Here is an 18,411-nt window from a genome sequence, read left to right as displayed (position 1 = left end):
GCGCTCTGTGGCAGCACTAGAGAATATCATTGTAGTAGAGCAGAGGAGGTGTTGTGTGAAGCATTGGTGGTGACTAATGCCGAGAGGTTATTCACATCAGTGCAGCACAAATTAAACGGATCTGGACAAACGCACAGGGATCCGTGCTGTATTGTTCTCTCGCCCACTCCTTGTGTGAGTGCACCTCTGGAGGTGAGTAATCTGCGCACCAAGAAAGTGGGGGCCCAGAGCTGTGGCTCAGCTTGAGTTAAAAGCTCTAATAATAGACAGTGTTCAGCTCTCATCCATCCTTACATCCCGGTCCACACGCTCCCGGTCCGGCTGTGTGTGTGTGTGTGTGTGTGTGTGCGCACTGCCTGTTGCCGTGGAGACAGCAGAGGTGCTACTCTAATGCTCTGCTTCTGTTTGTGCTCCACAGAAAAAGGCAGAAGAGGCTCACAGGATCCTGGAGGGACTGGGACCCCGAGTGGAACTGGTGAGTGACTTCTCTTTTCTGGAGCTGACTTTTCTTTTTTTTTTTTTTTTTTTTGATAGATGATGATGTTGTTATTCAAACCTGATTGTGCTAAAGGACTTGTTGTTTTGTTTTCTTCCCTTCTTTTAGCCTCTGTACAATCAACCCTCAGATACCAAACAGTACCATGAGAACATTAAAATGTAAGTCTGGCCATATCCTCCTCTTTACATTGTGTCTGAAGGTTTTGCGTCATTTCCTTTTTGCGCAAAACAAGACTCTGTTTGATGCAGTTGGCGTATATAGTATAACTGGCTAATCTCGTTTCAATTACACATATTTCATTCTTAATTTGTACCCTACTCAATCCCTCAATGATATTTGTCTATCAGCACAATTTACCCGGACAAACAAGTATGTATCAATAGAAAGCACTACTTGCACCGCTGGCTACAGGGCAAATAGAATACTTTTATTTTTTTCTAGAAGGCTTGCTAAATGTTTAACTATGACTCAAGTTAATGAGTATTTCTAATTCCAAAATGATTATTGTGTGTGATTGCCATGAAAGAGCAAGTGGCAGCTTATAAACCCTGTCCCGTCTGGCACTGAGGTCTGGCCCCTCTGTCCCACCATGCTCTGTCTTCAGTCCTTTTGATCCTCTCTGTTGGATCAGTATTATTGCCTCAAAGCTGTTACTGAAAACTCCCTCTCGCCAGCTCTGGTGCAGTTATTAAATAGCAGTGTCGCTCTATCAGAACACAAATGGCTTCTTTGTTTTTATAACTGATGATAACACTCTGTCTGTAGGAGAGAAGCAAAGCGATCTCTCTGAAGCTCCCGTCCTTTTATTGTGATTACACACATTTCAGCTTTGCTTGTTAAGCAGAATTTTAGGTGACTGTTTGCCAACTCTAATGAATGCCTGGGACCATTTATACTTTTATATGTGCACAGATAAACAGCCCATACTTTTGTTATTTTGAGTTTGTTTTTGTGTCTTGTAATTGTAAATAAAACCCTACATGTACACGGTTTTCATTAAGAAAGTCTCTCCATGTGGTTTAAGTATCTTCCCAAAATATTGCAGCTCCTTCAGCTCCATGCTTTTGGAGATATTATGCTAAATTAGAGTGTACTCTGATATCTCAGAAATGGCACAGGCTTACAGCAGCACAAAGGAAACCTTTAGTTGGGTTCAGGGCCACTAATCTTTCCCAATGCCATCTGGTGCCCAGCGCACAATACCATCTCTGTCTTAAACTGTCAGTGCGACTTTGCCAGCAACAAGTCAGATCTGACCCATTATGCGCCACTCAAATTTGACCCTATTATATTCCCCCTGCAGTCTCTACATTTCTGTGTCTGCGCTGCAGTATTTTAGAGGTTTATGCTTGAATACAATTTAACTTGGTGCTTAATGTAACATATCTACTTGTGAAAACAGGAAAGTGCCTCGTCCATGTTTGTCCACTTAAACCTGCCATTAGCCTACTTCCCACTTCAGTGTCCTTGACCTGAGGGACCCCACAGCTCAGAAGTGACTCATGTAGAATAAGCTTACATAAATCAGTAGTGAACGTGACCTTACATCTGACAGATTAAGTGTCCAAAATAAAATCTCGCAGCAAAGAAAGGGACAAACTGAGCGGCTGCCTAAGGAGATTACTGGCCCTGACCTTTATTTGAAGTGCTGCTGATTGCTGTTCCCAGACTGAGCGAGTTTTATAACTTTGGCTGCCTCACTGTCCTGCAGCCAGTTTGACTGATGTCATCTGAGGACAAACCTTTTTTAATTATGTTGAAGATTTATTATAGAGGCTAAAAGTTGGAGAGCTTTAACACACAATGTACATGTCACTCTGAAGACTGTGTCAAATTCACATTTTTGGTATATTTGTCCATCTGATCTCATGATCTCTTTATTTGTTCTTCTATAGTAACCAGGCCATGAGAAAAAAGCTCATCCTATATTTCAAGAGAAGAAATCATGCTCGTAAGCAATGGGTAAGACAAGAAACAACACCTTTTTTATTTAGCTAACAATATTTCTATGCAAGTTTTCATGGAAAAATCTTACATTTTTAGTCATGTGGTTTAATTTAGTCTGTCTTCCTGACGGCCAAGCTAGATAAATTTACCTCGACAAAGCATGTAATTGTACGGTGACCCTTGTAAAGCACAGGCAGTGCTATCATTTGTAGTATTGGCTTTAGTGGGGGAGAGAGGCTCGCATGGACAGAGCTGGGGGACATCACCTTGTTGTTTACAAGCCTTTGGAGAGCCGTGTCTGGACCAGAGTTAATAGTCTGCGTTACAACATGTCTGTGGGGAAGCTGGGAAATTGGACGGCTTTTATCTACGTAACTGCCCCCCCCCCAGTTTACCTCATCTCATTTGAGAAAGTTAAAGAAGAAAGGTTTGCCTAATGCATGAGAAAACACTGTCCATCAGATTAGTTTTATCGCCTCTCTATTGGTTTCTTAGGAACAAAAGTTTTGCCAGCGCTATGACCAGCTGATGGAGGCCTGGGAGAAGAAAGTGGAGCGCATTGAAAACAACCCGCGCCGCCGGGCCAAAGAGAGCAAGGTGCGCGAGTATTACGAGAAGCAGTTCCCTGAGATCCGCAAGCAGAGGGAGATGCAGGAGCGCATGCAAAGGTATCTGATCCCAGCACTACACATCTGTTTTTATGCTTAACACCTGACGCTGAAGATCATTATGATTATTACTTCCATTGACTTGATGCTTTTTTGTTTTGCAGCCGTGTTGGGCAGCGAGGCGGTGGATTGGCATCAGCGGCGCGGAGTGAACATGAGGTGTCTGAGATCATTGATGGGATATCAGAACATGAGGTATGACTTTGAGAAATATACAGTGTTTTATGCTAAATCTTCAAAGTTACGTTTGTTGAAGAAACCAATATACATACCATTCTTTTAATTCACATATCTAGATCTTCTTTAATTCAAAACAACAATGTGGCTGTGTTGTACAATCAGTTTCCTGTCAGAGACCAGCCCACTTAATTCAGGATGTTGTCTTTCGTGTGGCGTGTGTGAACTCAGAACACAGAGAAGCAGATGCGGCAGTTGGCGGTCATCCCTCCCATGCTGTTTGATGCCGAACAGCAGCGGATCAAGTTTATCAACATGAACGGACTGATGGCCGACCCGATGAAGGTTTACAAAGACCGGCAAGTCATGAACATGTGGAGCGAGCAGGAGAAGGACACTTTTAGGGAGAAGTAAGTAACACACGAGGGCTGCAGAGAAAACAACAACCAAAAAGAATGAAGTCTAGGATAGGTTTTTGTTGTGGAATAAAGACTGTTGCATTAACACATGAGAGATATGAACATGTTAGGGTTAGTTTTGGACATGGGTTTTATTACATATTTTTAGCACAGTAACTTTTCTAAATAATTGGAGCTTTCAGTTAGTGGGACTATTTGTGCTGCTTCATAACACAATCCCTGCCAGATACGTTTTGTTTTTTATATTTAACTCCACATCCATCAACCGTTTATCACAGAAAGTGTTTATTGGAACATGTTTTGTAAGTCACCCCCATTTTTTTCAAGGGTCAGTACTATGCGTTTATTGAGGAAGTGGATCTTCCTCTTTCATGAGAAATGACTGGCATTTAAAGCTGCCAGACTCATTGAAAGCCACACAACTGTCTACCACTTAGACACAATGCACAGCTCGAGTTTCTAGTCTGGAAATATGAGATTTGAGCATGTAAAGGAAATTGCTCTGTGTCTTCGTAGCGTGTCAGAGCAGTGCGTGTGTGTTTACCTCAGAAAAGACATTTCCTCAGCACTCCACTTTGGATTGTTCTGTGATCTGCTTTTGTATTACTTTTTTTTTTTACGAATGCCACTGATACTTAGCCACTGGTCAACTAATTCTCTGTGTTCATAGATTCATCCAGCACCCCAAAAACTTCAGCCTGATCGCATCATTTCTAGAGCGAAAGGTAAAATGCTTTTGTAACATTTTTCCGACATCCCTCATTTATGGTATTTTTTGTGTTAAATACTGTCTTGTGTTTCAGACCGTGGCGGAGTGCGTTCTCTTTTACTATCTGACCAAAAAGAATGAAAACTACAAAAACATTGTACGGCGAAACTACAGGCGCCGTGGACGAAGCCAGGTATGGAGATTTGTTCCTTCTTTCACTCTTAAACATAACGACTGATTCACTGTTGCTTCATCTTGATTCTTGGAATAGAGGCTTGTTCCATAAATGAGGCAAAGTTTTAAACAGTATTTCACCTCTTCATTGGGTCTGCCTTGACTGTACCACGCTGAACTCTAAGCTCGGATAACCACTTCCTTACCAATTTCCTGCCTGTCTGGGTGATTGAGGTGAAAGTGCAAATGTTATTCAGCAGAAAACAACCACAATATTATAAAGTTTATGTTTATTTGTATTTTTACTACAAGTTTATGTGGGAACGCTCAGCAACTATTGCAATCTACGTTTGTCCTGATGGGAAGGCGGCCAAGCACTTAAAGCTTTCTGTGAAAACGACCAACCATCGACTCGCAAGACCTCACTGAACGTCTGCTATTAGGTTTAATAGGCTAATTCACAAATGCTGCAATAATGGATGTTTCGCCGGTAGACCCGGTTATTGAAGAATAGAAAAACTTAGTGAACGTGACAGTTCTGAGTAAGGCAACACGGTTGACAAAAAAAATTGCAATCTTTATTATTGCAATATTGACTAAACCATTTCAACACGGTATGTTCGATTAAAATGTTTTTCATCAAATTGTCATTCAAGACCTTATTTAAAAATAGCAAAATCAGGACGAAATCAAAGCTAATATTAAACATATCAGGGAAAATCAAGACAAAAACATAACTTAAGCATATTTTAAAGCAGTACTGAGTGACTTGTTTACCTTAATAAATCCTTTTCGTAGTCCCTCTGAGGGTAATACAAGTGTTAATGGGATGATTGGGGGGTCTTTCATCTCCCCCTGGTGTCTCCGGGGACCAATACACACTAATGGAATCACGAAGAAGAGGCTAACAGGCTAACAGGCAAAGCTAACGGCGGGCTAGCGCCACTTAAATAGTATTTACAGCCAAGTTTGAGTGAAAAAAAAAAAATCTCCATCGTGTAATTGGATGTGCAATATTCCTCTCTCCCTTCAGCTTTTCTGTCAGCGTAGTATTTGCTCTCACGGACAATTAATGAGCAAAAAAATGCTAGATGCTACGACACCTGCAGTGGCAGAGTTACTTAGTACTGTTTTAAGTGACCATTCACTTTTGTTTTTGTCAATCTCAGTCAGATGGATGACTTCAGTGAGTCTTGTATATTTTATGCACAAAAACAATATTTGGTTGGACCGCCTTTAGCATTGATTACAGCAGTGGTTCCCGACCTTTGTTGTCTCGCGTACCCCTTGAGTCTTTCATTTCTACTCAAAGTACCCCTAAACTCTTAAGATGCAGCCAATTATTTGCTGAACTCAGATTTATTGGTATTTAGTTTTTATAATATTGAAATACTGTTCAGTTTCATCTTTTTTTTAGATCTGAAATATTTCCTTCTTGCTAAGTGCTCGCGTACCCCCTGAGGTTCCCGCACTCCTTTTTGGGAAACACTGGATTACATCACACATTTGCTGTGGCATGGTTTCAATGAGCTTCTGCAGTGTCAAAAGATTCGGTGCATTCATTTTCTTTTATTGGCTATGGGATAGCGTGACCAATGCGCAAAGCCTCCTCCACCACATCCCAGAGATTCTCAGTGGGGTACAGATCTGGACTCTGTGGCGGCCAGTGTTTTTTGCCTGTTTCTACTCGACCACTGTTCTTTGCCCCATTGTGCTATAAACGCCTGAATAATTTACCGCAGTCAATTATGTGCCCATCGAAGTGTGTTGATGTATACAGGTCAGCGCAGAGGACTGGTTGTCGGTTGTGCATATCCTGTTACCTGCAATTATCTTTGTAATAGAGTGCATGTCTCTCCTCCTGCAGCACGGACAGCAGCAGCAACAGCAGCAACAAGTGAACCGCAGCAGCAACAACCAGGAGGAAAAGGAGGCAGAGCGGGAGGAGGAGAAGAATGAGGCCGAGGACAAAGACGATGGAATGAAGTAAGTGTAGCATGTTCTCATTTTGGTCACACATCTTTCAGTGCAATGATAGCATGATAATAGGATGGAAATGACATGATGCGGCCCTGTTTCCATGTTGTCATAAAGAAAATACTATGTTTACTACATTGGGCTAGTGAGTGTAAGGTTTGTGATTGTTTGTGTTACCAGTGTGCCCACAGGTGCATCGTTATCTCTACATTGGTAAATGGTCTCAACTTATATAGCGCTTTTCCACCTACATTAGGCACTCAAAGCGCTTTACAGCAAGGATCCACTCACCCATTCATACACCAATGTACACAGACACTGGGGGCAATGTGGATGAAGTGTCTTGCCCAAGAACACACCTTCTGGAGGCGGGATTCGAACCCCCGACCTTCCAATCATGAGACGACCCGCTCTACCATCTGTGCCACTGTCGCTCCACATTAATGGGAAACGCTGATATTGCCATCAAATCAAGTATAAAGTCGTGTGTCCTGCTTCCATGAGTAATGACTCTCTTGTAATTACTATAATTACACTTATAGTTACCATGCCATTTCCATTCTAGTGCTGGAAAGTACAGTGGAAGGTTCCAGGAGCGCTGTGATGTTATAGTGCTGTAATAAAAAGCGTAGAAAGGGCACCTCCCACTGACTGTACTGTACTGCACATACTGAAAAAAAACAAAAAAAAACACCTTGACATTTGCCTCGAAAGATGCGTCATATGTAAAGATACAGAGTAAACATTTCACTTTTCTGCTGATGATAGAATCTGGTACTGCATTTTTGTCCTCCCTCAAAAAGGAGAAAGACATGTAGTCCTCTTTGCAAATGCACGGTAATGACCACTTTAGTTTTAGCGGTACACTATAAAGACTGAGGGCTCCAGTCCCTGCTGCTGTTGTCCTGTCATCCCTGGCACAGCTGGCTCACCTACATTTATTGTGCCACCAGCGCTTCCCTCAGTTAGATTAATGAAGCTGTAAGAAGATGAATGGGGGTGCAGTGGGTTCAACTATAGTGGCCTTCTTTGGAGTCAGCAGAACGGCCAATCAATTGTAGCAAAAATAACAAAAGCTGTGTCTACACTGCCTTGCCTTTATGTGGAAGATTTCAGCCGGCAGTGTTATCTTCAAATGTCTCATGTTTCCTGAAGCTCTCTTTCACAATTTAAACATGATGAATCCAAGCATTGTCGTTGTGGAAAGAGTAACCTGGTCATTCAGTGTACTCCAGTTGTCAACTTCCTTCAAGCACATAACGCTGCTGCATACATTATAGGCTCTTACCTATTTGTTTTGAAAAATCGATTTGGCGAGTTTTTGAGTGCCTCGCAGTGTATTATGAATTACCTGTAACTGCAAGTGCAAATGTAGAGGGCAGTCCCATTTCCCCTGTAGTGTCTCAGAAATGTATCTTTTGGGTGCATCTTCAGTAATCTCTTTGCAACTGTTCAATCCACAGGGATGACACCTCTGGAGAGGACGCTGAAGACAAGGAGCCCACTGTGGCTGTTAAGGGTCGTCGTACAGCCAACAGCCGGGGCCACCGTAAGGGCCGCATCACCCGCTCCATGGCCAGCGAGGTGGAGGAGACGTCCGCACCGCCTGTCAACAGTGAACTCGGTCAGTTTAGGCTGCTGCTTTTCAAAGTCGGATTTGTCAAACCTCAGCAACATAACACAAAGGCAGATGTCATGGTATCTCAAACAAGCTTCTCCAATAGACCAATAAACTTGAATATCTAAGCATGTAAACAGTGTATTTCAAGCACTGTGGGAATACATTTTAAAGCCACGTTACCAAATTGATTGTTATTGATCTCACAAAAATGATTACAGTCACACCACAAGAGAGCAGCATTGTGCCTTTTATGCAGCAAATAGATAATATAAAAGAATGGCAAAGATCAATTCGTGACGGACTCAGACTGGGATATCTTTTTGTCAAATATTTAGTGTGTGGTTATCAATTTTACTGCCTGTTGATTACCGTAATAAAAATGACCTTACTTATACAACTGCGGATCATTACTGACCCATGTTAGGTCATAGTGTCATTGCGCTCAGGCCAGACATGTACATTGACTCCCTGCAGGCAATCAGCCCTGTTCTCCTGTTTCAGCAGTTTTGCCAAATAGGCTGTAGTTTTTCTGCTGTGCTGCTCTGCCACTAAAATCCCAGGTGACTCAAGCTAAAGGCCCCTTATCTGACAGCAGCCCGCCCCCTTTGCCCTTCACGGTCCCCATAGAGGACGTGTATACGAACACTGAACAGTAGATTGGCAGACGGGGCAGGCTCTGGCTTATGGCCCAAGTGAGAAAAGAAGCCAGTTGTTATGTCTATAATCATTAACTGACTTCTCTCCTTGGATTTCCTGCTTCCCTCCTTGTGTAAAACAAACACTCCCCGGTGCTTCTCTGCCCTTCCCCCTCCATCCTTCTCACACAGTTTAATTGGCCAATATCTTACATTTTTCACTTGTCAGACACTTTTTAACAACCTCAACTCCACCCGTCACGTTTTCTAACTGAATGATTTGTGTTTTTATTTTCTAGCTAATCTAGAGATGAATGAAAGCTCACGATGGACTGAGGAAGAAATGGAAACTGCTAAAAAAGGTAAGATAAAAACACATGCATTGCTTTTCACTGCAGATTATCAACGGATGCAATTTTGCTAAAGAAAAAAGAAAACCAAACTTGTGTAATTTGGAATGAGATCATGTAGGATGAGACTCCCGCAGGTTTTATGTGTGTGTCAATCTGCTCCAACTTGGCTTGTTGCTCTTTGGAGCGGTTTCCTATTCACTCTGGGTCAAGGCAGCCCTCTCTCTTATCTTGCCTGTTGTAAAGTCTGCCTCTTTATCAGTCATTAACCCAGTCTGTTTATTGTCTCCAATGGAGATTACAGAGATTTCTGCTCACGTTTCATTGCTGCAGATCAACTAGTGTTCTCTACATGCAGAGCACAAGTGTCCACTTGACTAAGGTTCTTTCCCCCACTGTTTGTCATGTCATACTTTCCGAAAAGGGATTCCCCTCCTTTTTCCTTTGTTCAGACTATCTTACACTAACAGGAAGTATGACTTTTTTTAATCTTCTTGTGAGTCATTGTAATGTAAGCCAGGTGCTTTATGGTCATTTATATACGTTACACCAACAAGCCACATTATTTAAGTCCTTGTGCAACATTTGCAGCCGAATGTCCATGTGACTTTTGAAGGTTAATAAAGAGGTTATTAAATGGCTCTGACGTTGACGTCTCATGCAGTATATGTGTTAAGGGGTTATATTGCAATAAGTGTCACTGGCCTAACTCAAACATGGTGCTGCGTAGTAATCCCGGTTAATGTCTGCAGCTCCATTCTCCTGCAGCGGGATTAGTGGGGCACTCCATCCCAGAGGATTAGCCTGGCAGCTTGGTAGGAGCAGGGCTTCTATAAAGGGCTTATGTAACCTCCACCACATAGCCCCAGTTACTGTACCAATGGCTGCACCGAGAGAGCTGCTTTTGCCATATTTCATCACTTTTAACTACTACACCCAAATCTGCCAAAAGGGATTTCCCTTCCAAACAATCTCCACCCACATGTTGTCACACCAGAGAATGAGTTTGACATTGTTACTGCAGCCATTTCCATTGTGCTTTTGTTGTAATTTTCTAAAAGTACTGACTCGTGGCATTTTTCCTGCCTGTGCATTTGCATGAACAGCGATGGAGGAAAATTAGCTTCAAGTTCCAAGTAGTATATGAAAACAGGTGGTTTGGCTTTGCAAATCGCCTCCTATGATAACCAAATCTGTTTGTGTTGGTGTGTGTCTAAGATTGGTGTGCACAGCCAACACTTAAGTGATATGTTTACTTGTGCTTCCTTCTCGTACGGCATTTATGTATGTGCAAAAATCTGTCAGGCCTCGCTGGAGTGCATACAAGCAACTGGGCAATGCTCCTGCTTAGATTCCTAGAAGAATTCATTTTAAGAAGCAGCTGGTAGACAATGCCAGACTTTTCCCCTTCCTGCTAGTCTCAGTCTATCGCTCTTTCTCCTCCTGTTGGCTTCTTTTTGGGTTGGATGTGGCTTTGGCCCAGTTTGGCAGACGCGGTAGAAGATTTGGCAAGCGCCTCTTTTCCCCACTTACTCTCTCACTGCCCACACTGTGTTGTTATGGACTTGGGAGAGGTCACATTCAAGATGAAAAGCAGGTCAGTCAGGAAAAAAAAAAAAGAAAAAAAGTGAGGCTTTATGCTTTCTCATGGTATCAACATCACCGCGCTCTTTCGTTCAGCCGTTTGCTCTCTGCTTACTCGTCACTTCTATATCCTCTCCATTGTCTGTGTGCCTGTGATCTGTATCCCTCCTCTGTTTACTCTTGGACTGCCTGAGACTCTGTTTGCGTCTGTGTGCTGGAGTATTAACAAGAGACCAGAGTGTCTACTCACTCATGCGTTCGTGTGTGCACTGGTTAGAGTGTGTGTGCGTGCTGCTGGCAGAGTTAAGGCTGGGGGAGGGACAGAGCGGCTGAGCGAGTGAGAGAGGGAGGAGGGAGGGAGGAGGGAAAAGGAGAGATAGGAGAGATCAGATGAGGGGAGAGCAAGGCACAGATCGCCGCCCCGCAGTCCCACTTTCCTGTGGAAGTCTTCCCAGACGAGCGCCATTGGGGAAAGACGCGGCACAGAAGAACAGAGCAGCACTGGCAAAACACTAAGAGTCCGCAGTGAGCGACGGGAGGGGAGAGGCCAGAAGCATGTCGACTTGACACCAGCTCAAGTATCAGGCCAGCTGGCAGGAAGAGCTCAGAGAGGATCGGAAGGCCCAGCCCTGAAGAGTGTCCCGCCTGGGCCTCCAGAGATCACACTGTCTGATAGAGGAGTCCAGAAACAGGCCAGAGACGACGGCTGCTGTGACAGGCATGTGACAAACAGGAACAACCACGTTCTCGCTGCACTAGGTGTTTATTGGACTTACTCTGGGAGGAGCTACAACAGGGAGCTGCTCCTATTGGCTCTGAGGAACAACCGACTTCAGTAATGTTGCTTTTGATTGGATGAATGTCCCATGTGTGTTTCTCGGGCAACTAAGGAAACTAGAGCTGCTTTGGATTATGCTGTGTGTACTCGCTTACAATGGAATAAGCTGAGCATAGTTAGAGGTCATAGCAAAGTAACCTTTGGCTCTGGGATATGAATGCAGTGTAATGGGTTCAGAGCTTGTTTCTAGAATGTGTGGAGCATTATGCCTTTGTATGTTGTAATTCCCCAAACTGATTTTGTTTTGAGATGGCTGCCTTCTCTGCTGGTGCATTTCACTTGTAGGTCATGCTTCCTTTCTATTGCAAAATACTTTTTTTTTTTTTTTTTTCTTTCTTAGAAGCTCTCAGTGGGAACAATGAATATTTTAGCTGACATAAGCTCTCCACTTCAGGGCCTGACAAGTTTTATGTGGGCGCAGTAGTGTTAAGATACAGAGGATCAGACTAGGAGAATGTGTAATCTTTGCTATAGAACTTTTTTTTATTGACATTATTACATCCTTCTTTGTCGGTGCTTTAGATTTGCTACATTTAATAACACGTTTGTCAGCCAGGAGGAGAGAATGAGTGTTTTGTCAGATGTTTAATGATTACTTTTCACTTCTATTGTTGAGTTGTCATACATACTTTATTAAGTAAACATATTCCAGTTAGAGTTAGGAGATGAGCCAAGGACGTAAACTGCTTTGCTTGTTTGTTACTCCACACATAGCTGTCCCACTACCTCTATAAAGTGATGAGGTGCACAGGCCTCTGAACCCATGTCCAAGGTTGTCCCTGGAAGTGTTGGCTCGGTGCCTCTTAATAACAACTACTACGTATACACACTATGTGAAAGGCTGTCCTGCTGCCAGGACCTGTCAGGCTGGCACAGGAAACAAGTGGGTGGTGTAAGCTAAGCCTCTTACAGCACACACTGTTAATGAGCTGCTTTTAGCTAACAGCAGACTCTAGGGGAAACACCAGAGTGCACTTGCACTTGCACATACACACTGAGTGCCCTCTACATGTCTTGTTTTAGCACACACACCGCGCGGTGACAGGTTGATCTATCACAGCTCAGGCCCAGCGGCGTATGCAGACTCTTGTGTAAGCCACAGTCATGTGCTCGGCTGGGTACAGCACCAGGGCTTCTTGGAACTGGGTCACATCAAAGTCAGTCCAAATATGACACTGAGCGACCTTAGAGGCACTGATGTCACTGCTCTGACAGACAACCCCCAGGCAATGCTGTGTTTACTACTTAACCTTTAATTTACAGTTTAGATTAAGCTAAAAGCTCTTCGGAGCATTGCTTTGATATTCCTATGAATGTTTTTTGTAATGTTCATTTCTTGTCCTCTTTTTTTTATTGCAGGCCTCCTCCAATATGGTAGGAATTGGTCCGCCATTGCCAAGATGGTGGGATCAAAAACTGTCTCACAGTGCAAGAATTTCTATTTCAACTACAAGAAAAGGCAGAAATTGGATGAGATTCTCCAGCAGCATAAAATGAAATCGGTAAGAGCAAATCACTTTTGAACTGTAATACATGCATGATCTAAAACACAATTTCTGATTGCCATCGGAGAGCTCAGACTGAAATTGTATTGTTCTGATTCAGGAAAAAGAGCGGAAGGCGCGCCGTAAGGGCAAGGCTTCTCAAAACGAGGAAGCAAATGCTCAGTTTGCGACTGAAGAGGAGGAGATGGAGGGCTCAGGGGCCAGTGGCAACGAAGAGGAGGCGCCTGAGGATGGAGAAGGTATGACTCGTGATTGAAATAATAACACATGGTCAATTTGTAAAACTTTGACTAAACTCAGAGTAACTGATCAGAAGTTCCTCCTCTTCCCCATAGACCTTAACAATCCTCTCTTTGGTGGTATCGTCCTGAATCTTGGTTGCCCAAAAAAACCTTTTCTACTCATTAAAAAATCCTAGACTCCATGTTTTTGTAAAATCACCGAGTATTGATGGGTGGGATTGAGAGGTTGATTAATCAATCAATCAATTGTTTTGTATAGCCCAATATCACAACAGGAGTTGCCTCACAGGACTGTACAAACATAAACAAGTCAATGTAAAGTTCAGGCAAATGAAGTATTCAAGCAAATGTAATGTCCAAATAAGCGTCTGCAGCAGGTGGTGACGAGTCGTGTGGGCCGCGCAGAGAAACAGTGCAGTGTTGATTTTTTGGTGCAATTGAACATGGGAAATTTTACACAATCTAATTTTCCCTCGTTCGTTGTTTAATGAACACACTCCGTGCTCTGCCAAAAGTGTCAATACAAAGGAAGTGCCGATCCAATGCAAAAAGAGGCAAAAGTGAGCCAGACGGAATCAGGTAGATAGAGACCCGGGACTGTTGGGGTCCCTCAGCAGACAGGCCTTAGTCAATCAGAGAAACGCACTGTATTTCCATTTCCAAACAAACATGAACGCTAATGTATACGAGTACAAATCACACAAAGAGCTGTGAAACAGGCGGACAGCTGCCAAATCAAGAGGCGAAGGAATAAATGTTGTTAATCAAATGACAGTAATGCAGATTGTGGATATAATTTGCTCCAGGGATGGTTCCAGATGCAAGAGTGACTGAAGGAAAGTAGAAGTGGCTCTCTTACCCGGTGTCAATCTTGGTGCCCTAAATATACTGTACATCTGTTGGAAGACGTACATTGTGTTGTCTTTACCTTGACAAAGAGTTAAACCCCGAGGGGAGGCATCCATCGTCACAATTGGTTTTGTGTTCCTTTTTGTTGTACGGTGAAACCTGACCAGGAATAGTGGCGCTACGGAGAATATGGCTTAGCAAAAACGAACACAGAAAGTGGATTCCAAAAGCTTTAAAATGCTTTGTATTAATGTGATGCTTTCTCTTTGTGCCCTAATCTAAATGTATATTTTGCAGGTGGAGCCAACAATAGCTCTGACACAGAAAGTTTGCCTTCTCCACATTCATCAGAGGACAGCAAGGCGAAGGAAGAAGGTGCGAGCAAGTCAAAGACCAACGCCGTGTCTGGGGACAAGGAGAGGGCTGGGTCAGACACGGCCCAGACGGAGGACGAGAAGTCTGCCGTTAAAGAAGACACTGATGGGTCTGTCAAGCAGGAGATAAAGACTGAGGCTGGGGAAGGCAGCAAGGAGCCACCAGCTGCGGGGAGCGGAGACACACAGGACAAGAAGCCTCTCAGCGCAGAGACTGAGGAGGCCAAGCCCTCCACCAAAAGCTCGAAGAAGGACCACAGCGCCAAGACAGGCTCTCATGGGGACAGCGACTCCAGCGCCACGTGCAGCGCTGACGAAGTCGAGGAGACGGATAGCAATGAGAAGCCCAGGTACGGCCTTTTGAATGTCTGCATATATTTGTGGCCCATTGTTTGTTAGGTGAGCGGATTCCTTCTTTGCTCATCTACACCAAAAAGATCTGAGCTGGCAGGTTTTTTTAGCATCTCAGAAATAAGCTACTTTACAATATGAGGTTTTGCTTTATTTTGTACTCGCCTTTCAAGACTTTAGCACATTTACACTTTGTCTTTGTCTAGAAACATGTAAACATAGTGATTCTATTAAGAGGAAACAGCATTTGTTCTAGTTTTTTGTTTTGTTAATGTAAATCCGCCTGCCTTCCCATAGTTACTCAAGTATTCTCACATGATTTCAAAGTAGCTCACGGGGGGGATGAAGACCAAATATAATTGTTGCGTCTTTCTTTTTTTTACCGTCAATAATCTGCAGGCTTTAAGCTCCGTGGATAGAGATGTTGCACATTGTTTACTGCATCTGTGACTCTTATGGCGCTCACTGCTGTGTCAAAGGTCTTGCGGTTTCATAGTGGTTTATTATTTGCCTGGTCTACCACAGCTGACGTACCGGTGGTTTGTTTTTGTTGCCTAGCGACAGAAGATTGCAGTGAAGCCGCGTTTGCCAAGAGCGTAATACAGTGTTTCCCAACCGGGGGTACGCAAGCACATTGCAGAGGGTTCTTGGAGTTTCAGATTATAGATGGGAAGTGAGTTTGAAAATGAGAATGCAATGTCAGTATTTCATAATCAAAGTATCCTTGCTTTATTTTGAGCGTTTTATGTGTAAATGTACCTTTTCGTCAACTAATATTTAAATAATCTGCCCCACTTTAATGAAATCATATACTCAGAGGAGGGCAGAGTAGCCAAAATATTTATTCAAGCTACTTTAAATAACTTTACTCAAGTAGAAGTACAGTTTAGTCACCCACAACTGTAGTTACGCAAGAGGAAAGCATCTGATGAAAATGTAGCACGCCACTTCTGCGTGTACTGTGTATCATTTTACATATTTAGGCTGGTTGTGTCTTTTTAAATGGGTGTTAAAAGGGTGTGGGAGGAGCGATTAGTCTTGTTTGCATGGTATTTGTTAGATTTTTTCCATGACAGCAGACTGCGTGTACTGGCAGAGCTGAGGGAAAGCTGCCCCCTCTGCCAAAGCAAACAAAGGCAGTGAGTGTGTATCTGAGTGGAGCTGTGATACTGTGTTCCTGTGACAGATGTGCGAGCCATGCAACACTCTTTCCACATTCAGGGGCTCTTTAGCATATCCGCACACGTATTTAGTGTCATCATTGTTATTGGGGCTGTAAATCAGTATTTGACTTCGCTGGCTCGTGATATGGAGTGAACGAATAGTGCAATGTAAAGCGTCTTTGAGTGTCCAGAAAAGCGCTATATAAAACCAATGCATTATTATTATTATTATATTTGCGCTGCATTTTGGTTTTGGCATTTTTAGTTGCCGTATTTTCCGGACTATAAGTCACACTTTTTGGCTGGGGGTGTGACTTGTACTCGGGTGCGACTTATATCAAAGTATATAATTTCACGTTTGTTATTTTCACACTGACAGCTGCTAGAGGGCGCTCTAGGCTTGTGTACCAGTATCTGCTGCTCCTGTACGGCTGTACAATGACAAATAATGCGCTTTCTTACTTACTGTAACTTACTAACTGGAGTGAGCAAGAAACTTGTGAGGGACTGGCCAAAAGCGCAGGTTATACTTACTACTGCTAAAAGCTCAATGGTCACAGCAAGAGGAACGAGTACGCAAGTGGGAACTTGAACAATGTGCTGCTAGGAGAGGCTTGTCAAAGGTTCAGTTACGCCTGAGTGCACAGGTAGTTGCCAATGGTGCGACTTATATGATGTTTATTTCTTCATTATGCATTTTATGGTTGGTGCGTCTTATACTCCAGAGTGACTTATAGTCCGGAGAATATGGTACTTTTAATGCGGCACCATTTGATCATAATCAAATCAAATTGGTTGCTTGATTGATTGGTTGCAATTAGCAATTTGAGTGAAGAATCCGCTGTAAATAAAATTACAACATTTACCTTTGTCTATGGAGTCATATGTATCAAAAACTACCCTAACCCTGTAGTTTTGAATTCTATGTTCTGGAATGCACACATTTCTTGAATTAATTTAGCAGTTCATTGTTTAGGCTTCTCTTAAACATTAATGCTCATGTTAAAAATATTCACTACAAACAAAATCTTAATTGTAAAACCCATATGGCCAATCTAATCGAGATCAGTATAGTTGCCAGAAAAACCTCTTTTTGGTATTTTTCCAAAACTTTTCAGACTCACTGTTTTATTGGATGACTCGACCTTTACCTTTTACTCATCTTTTGTGGTTATAATTGAGCACAATTTATGACCGCTCCACCCATCTTTGTATTACTGCTGTTATCGTGTCAAGGAATTGGAAATATAACCCTTCCCCCCCTTTCCCATACTTGCAGAATAACCTCTCCAAGGCCAAGCCTACTCAACTACACTCACGATGGGGTCATATCGTCACCACTACAGAAGCCAATGGACTTGAAGCAACTTAAGCAGAGGGCCGCAGCTATCCCTCCCATTGTGAGTCACACTTCTTTGCACCCAAAGTTTCACTTAAGTAGTAATTCATTTAAACTTCGAGTACTTGTACATGGCTAATCAACTTATGAACTCAGATTGTTAGATGCTAGCAGATGGGGCTTGATTTTCCTGGTGGTAAAGTAACGAGATAGCACGCTGTAAGGATGATTACTTAGAAACAAGAGCTGTTTTAGCTATCACCGTGATCAGACACTGCTTGTGGCTAACCATATGTCAAATGCTGGACAGCTCTTGTGCTCTGTGTGTCTGTGTGTACACTCTATACAATACTCCGGTCCTGTTTGTAGATGCCGGAGGCTTCAGTGCAGGGGAATCAGCGCATTGGTGCAGGCAAGGCGGCTCTCCCTCCCCACGCCTATGAACTGTTCCAGCGGCAGATCACCCGGGCGCATGGGGAGTCCTCGCAGGAGACCAAACCCCAGCAGCAGCTCCAGGGCGCCCCAGGCAAAGGCCAGCCGTACCCCCCACAGGCCGAGCGAGACAGCAGCCCTCGTGTCCGCCCACGCAGCCCCTCCGGCAGCGACAAGGATGGTAAGAATACACCCACTCTGCTGAGGCCAGTAACCGCTTTGAGTCTGCCTCATACCAATGCTCCATGACCTGGATTGGATTTTAAACTGTGCTTGAGGCTGTTTGTAAATGCATCCATGTTTTCCTGGCAACAGTTAGAATCGTGTGTTGTTGTTTAACAGGAAAAGTTAAATTCTGAATGGATATTTCATTGCCTGGTGGTGTGAAGCGATTACACATTATTCCAGCAGCTAAAATATTACCTTTCAACTTGTTGTGACCTGAAGCCATTTGCGTTTTCAACATTGTTCTAAATGAAACTTTGATCACTACTTACGGGACACCTGTGAATCTTATTCAGAAGCCAAAGAATGGGGTATTTTGCCCCCCCAAAAAAA

The 18,411-nt window shown here is 43.2% G+C and overlaps 1 protein-coding gene across 4 annotated transcripts in view; it reads left to right on the top strand.

Moving 5' to 3' along the window:
- Positions 1-18,411, top strand: part of ncor2 (nuclear receptor corepressor 2) — a 70,977-nt gene that overhangs the window by 38,892 nt on the left and 13,674 nt on the right. For all 4 annotated transcript variants that reach the window (XM_079557346.1, XM_079557345.1, XM_079557348.1 and 1 more), the window contains exons 7-22: positions 419-475; positions 605-657; positions 2,395-2,461; positions 2,942-3,114; positions 3,219-3,309; positions 3,523-3,701; positions 4,381-4,435; positions 4,514-4,612; positions 6,461-6,579; positions 8,034-8,194; positions 9,126-9,188; positions 12,958-13,100; positions 13,204-13,342; positions 14,492-14,918; positions 17,362-17,482; positions 17,791-18,034. In XM_079557346.1, the coding sequence (XP_079413472.1) occupies positions 419-475; positions 605-657; positions 2,395-2,461; positions 2,942-3,114; positions 3,219-3,309; positions 3,523-3,701; positions 4,381-4,435; positions 4,514-4,612; positions 6,461-6,579; positions 8,034-8,194; positions 9,126-9,188; positions 12,958-13,100; positions 13,204-13,342; positions 14,492-14,918; positions 17,362-17,482; positions 17,791-18,034 (2,191 nt within the window). The remainder of the gene's footprint in view (positions 1-418; positions 476-604; positions 658-2,394; positions 2,462-2,941; positions 3,115-3,218; positions 3,310-3,522; positions 3,702-4,380; positions 4,436-4,513; positions 4,613-6,460; positions 6,580-8,033; positions 8,195-9,125; positions 9,189-12,957; positions 13,101-13,203; positions 13,343-14,491; positions 14,919-17,361; positions 17,483-17,790; positions 18,035-18,411) is intronic.

The sequence above is a fragment of the Gobius niger genome, assembly GCF_951799975.1.
Source record: "Gobius niger genome assembly, chromosome: 1".
In the NCBI taxonomy this organism is placed as follows: domain Eukaryota; kingdom Metazoa; phylum Chordata; class Actinopteri; order Gobiiformes; family Gobiidae; genus Gobius; species Gobius niger.
The sequence above is the reverse complement of the archived record's forward strand: the minus strand, read 5'-3'. Positions and strand labels throughout refer to the sequence as shown.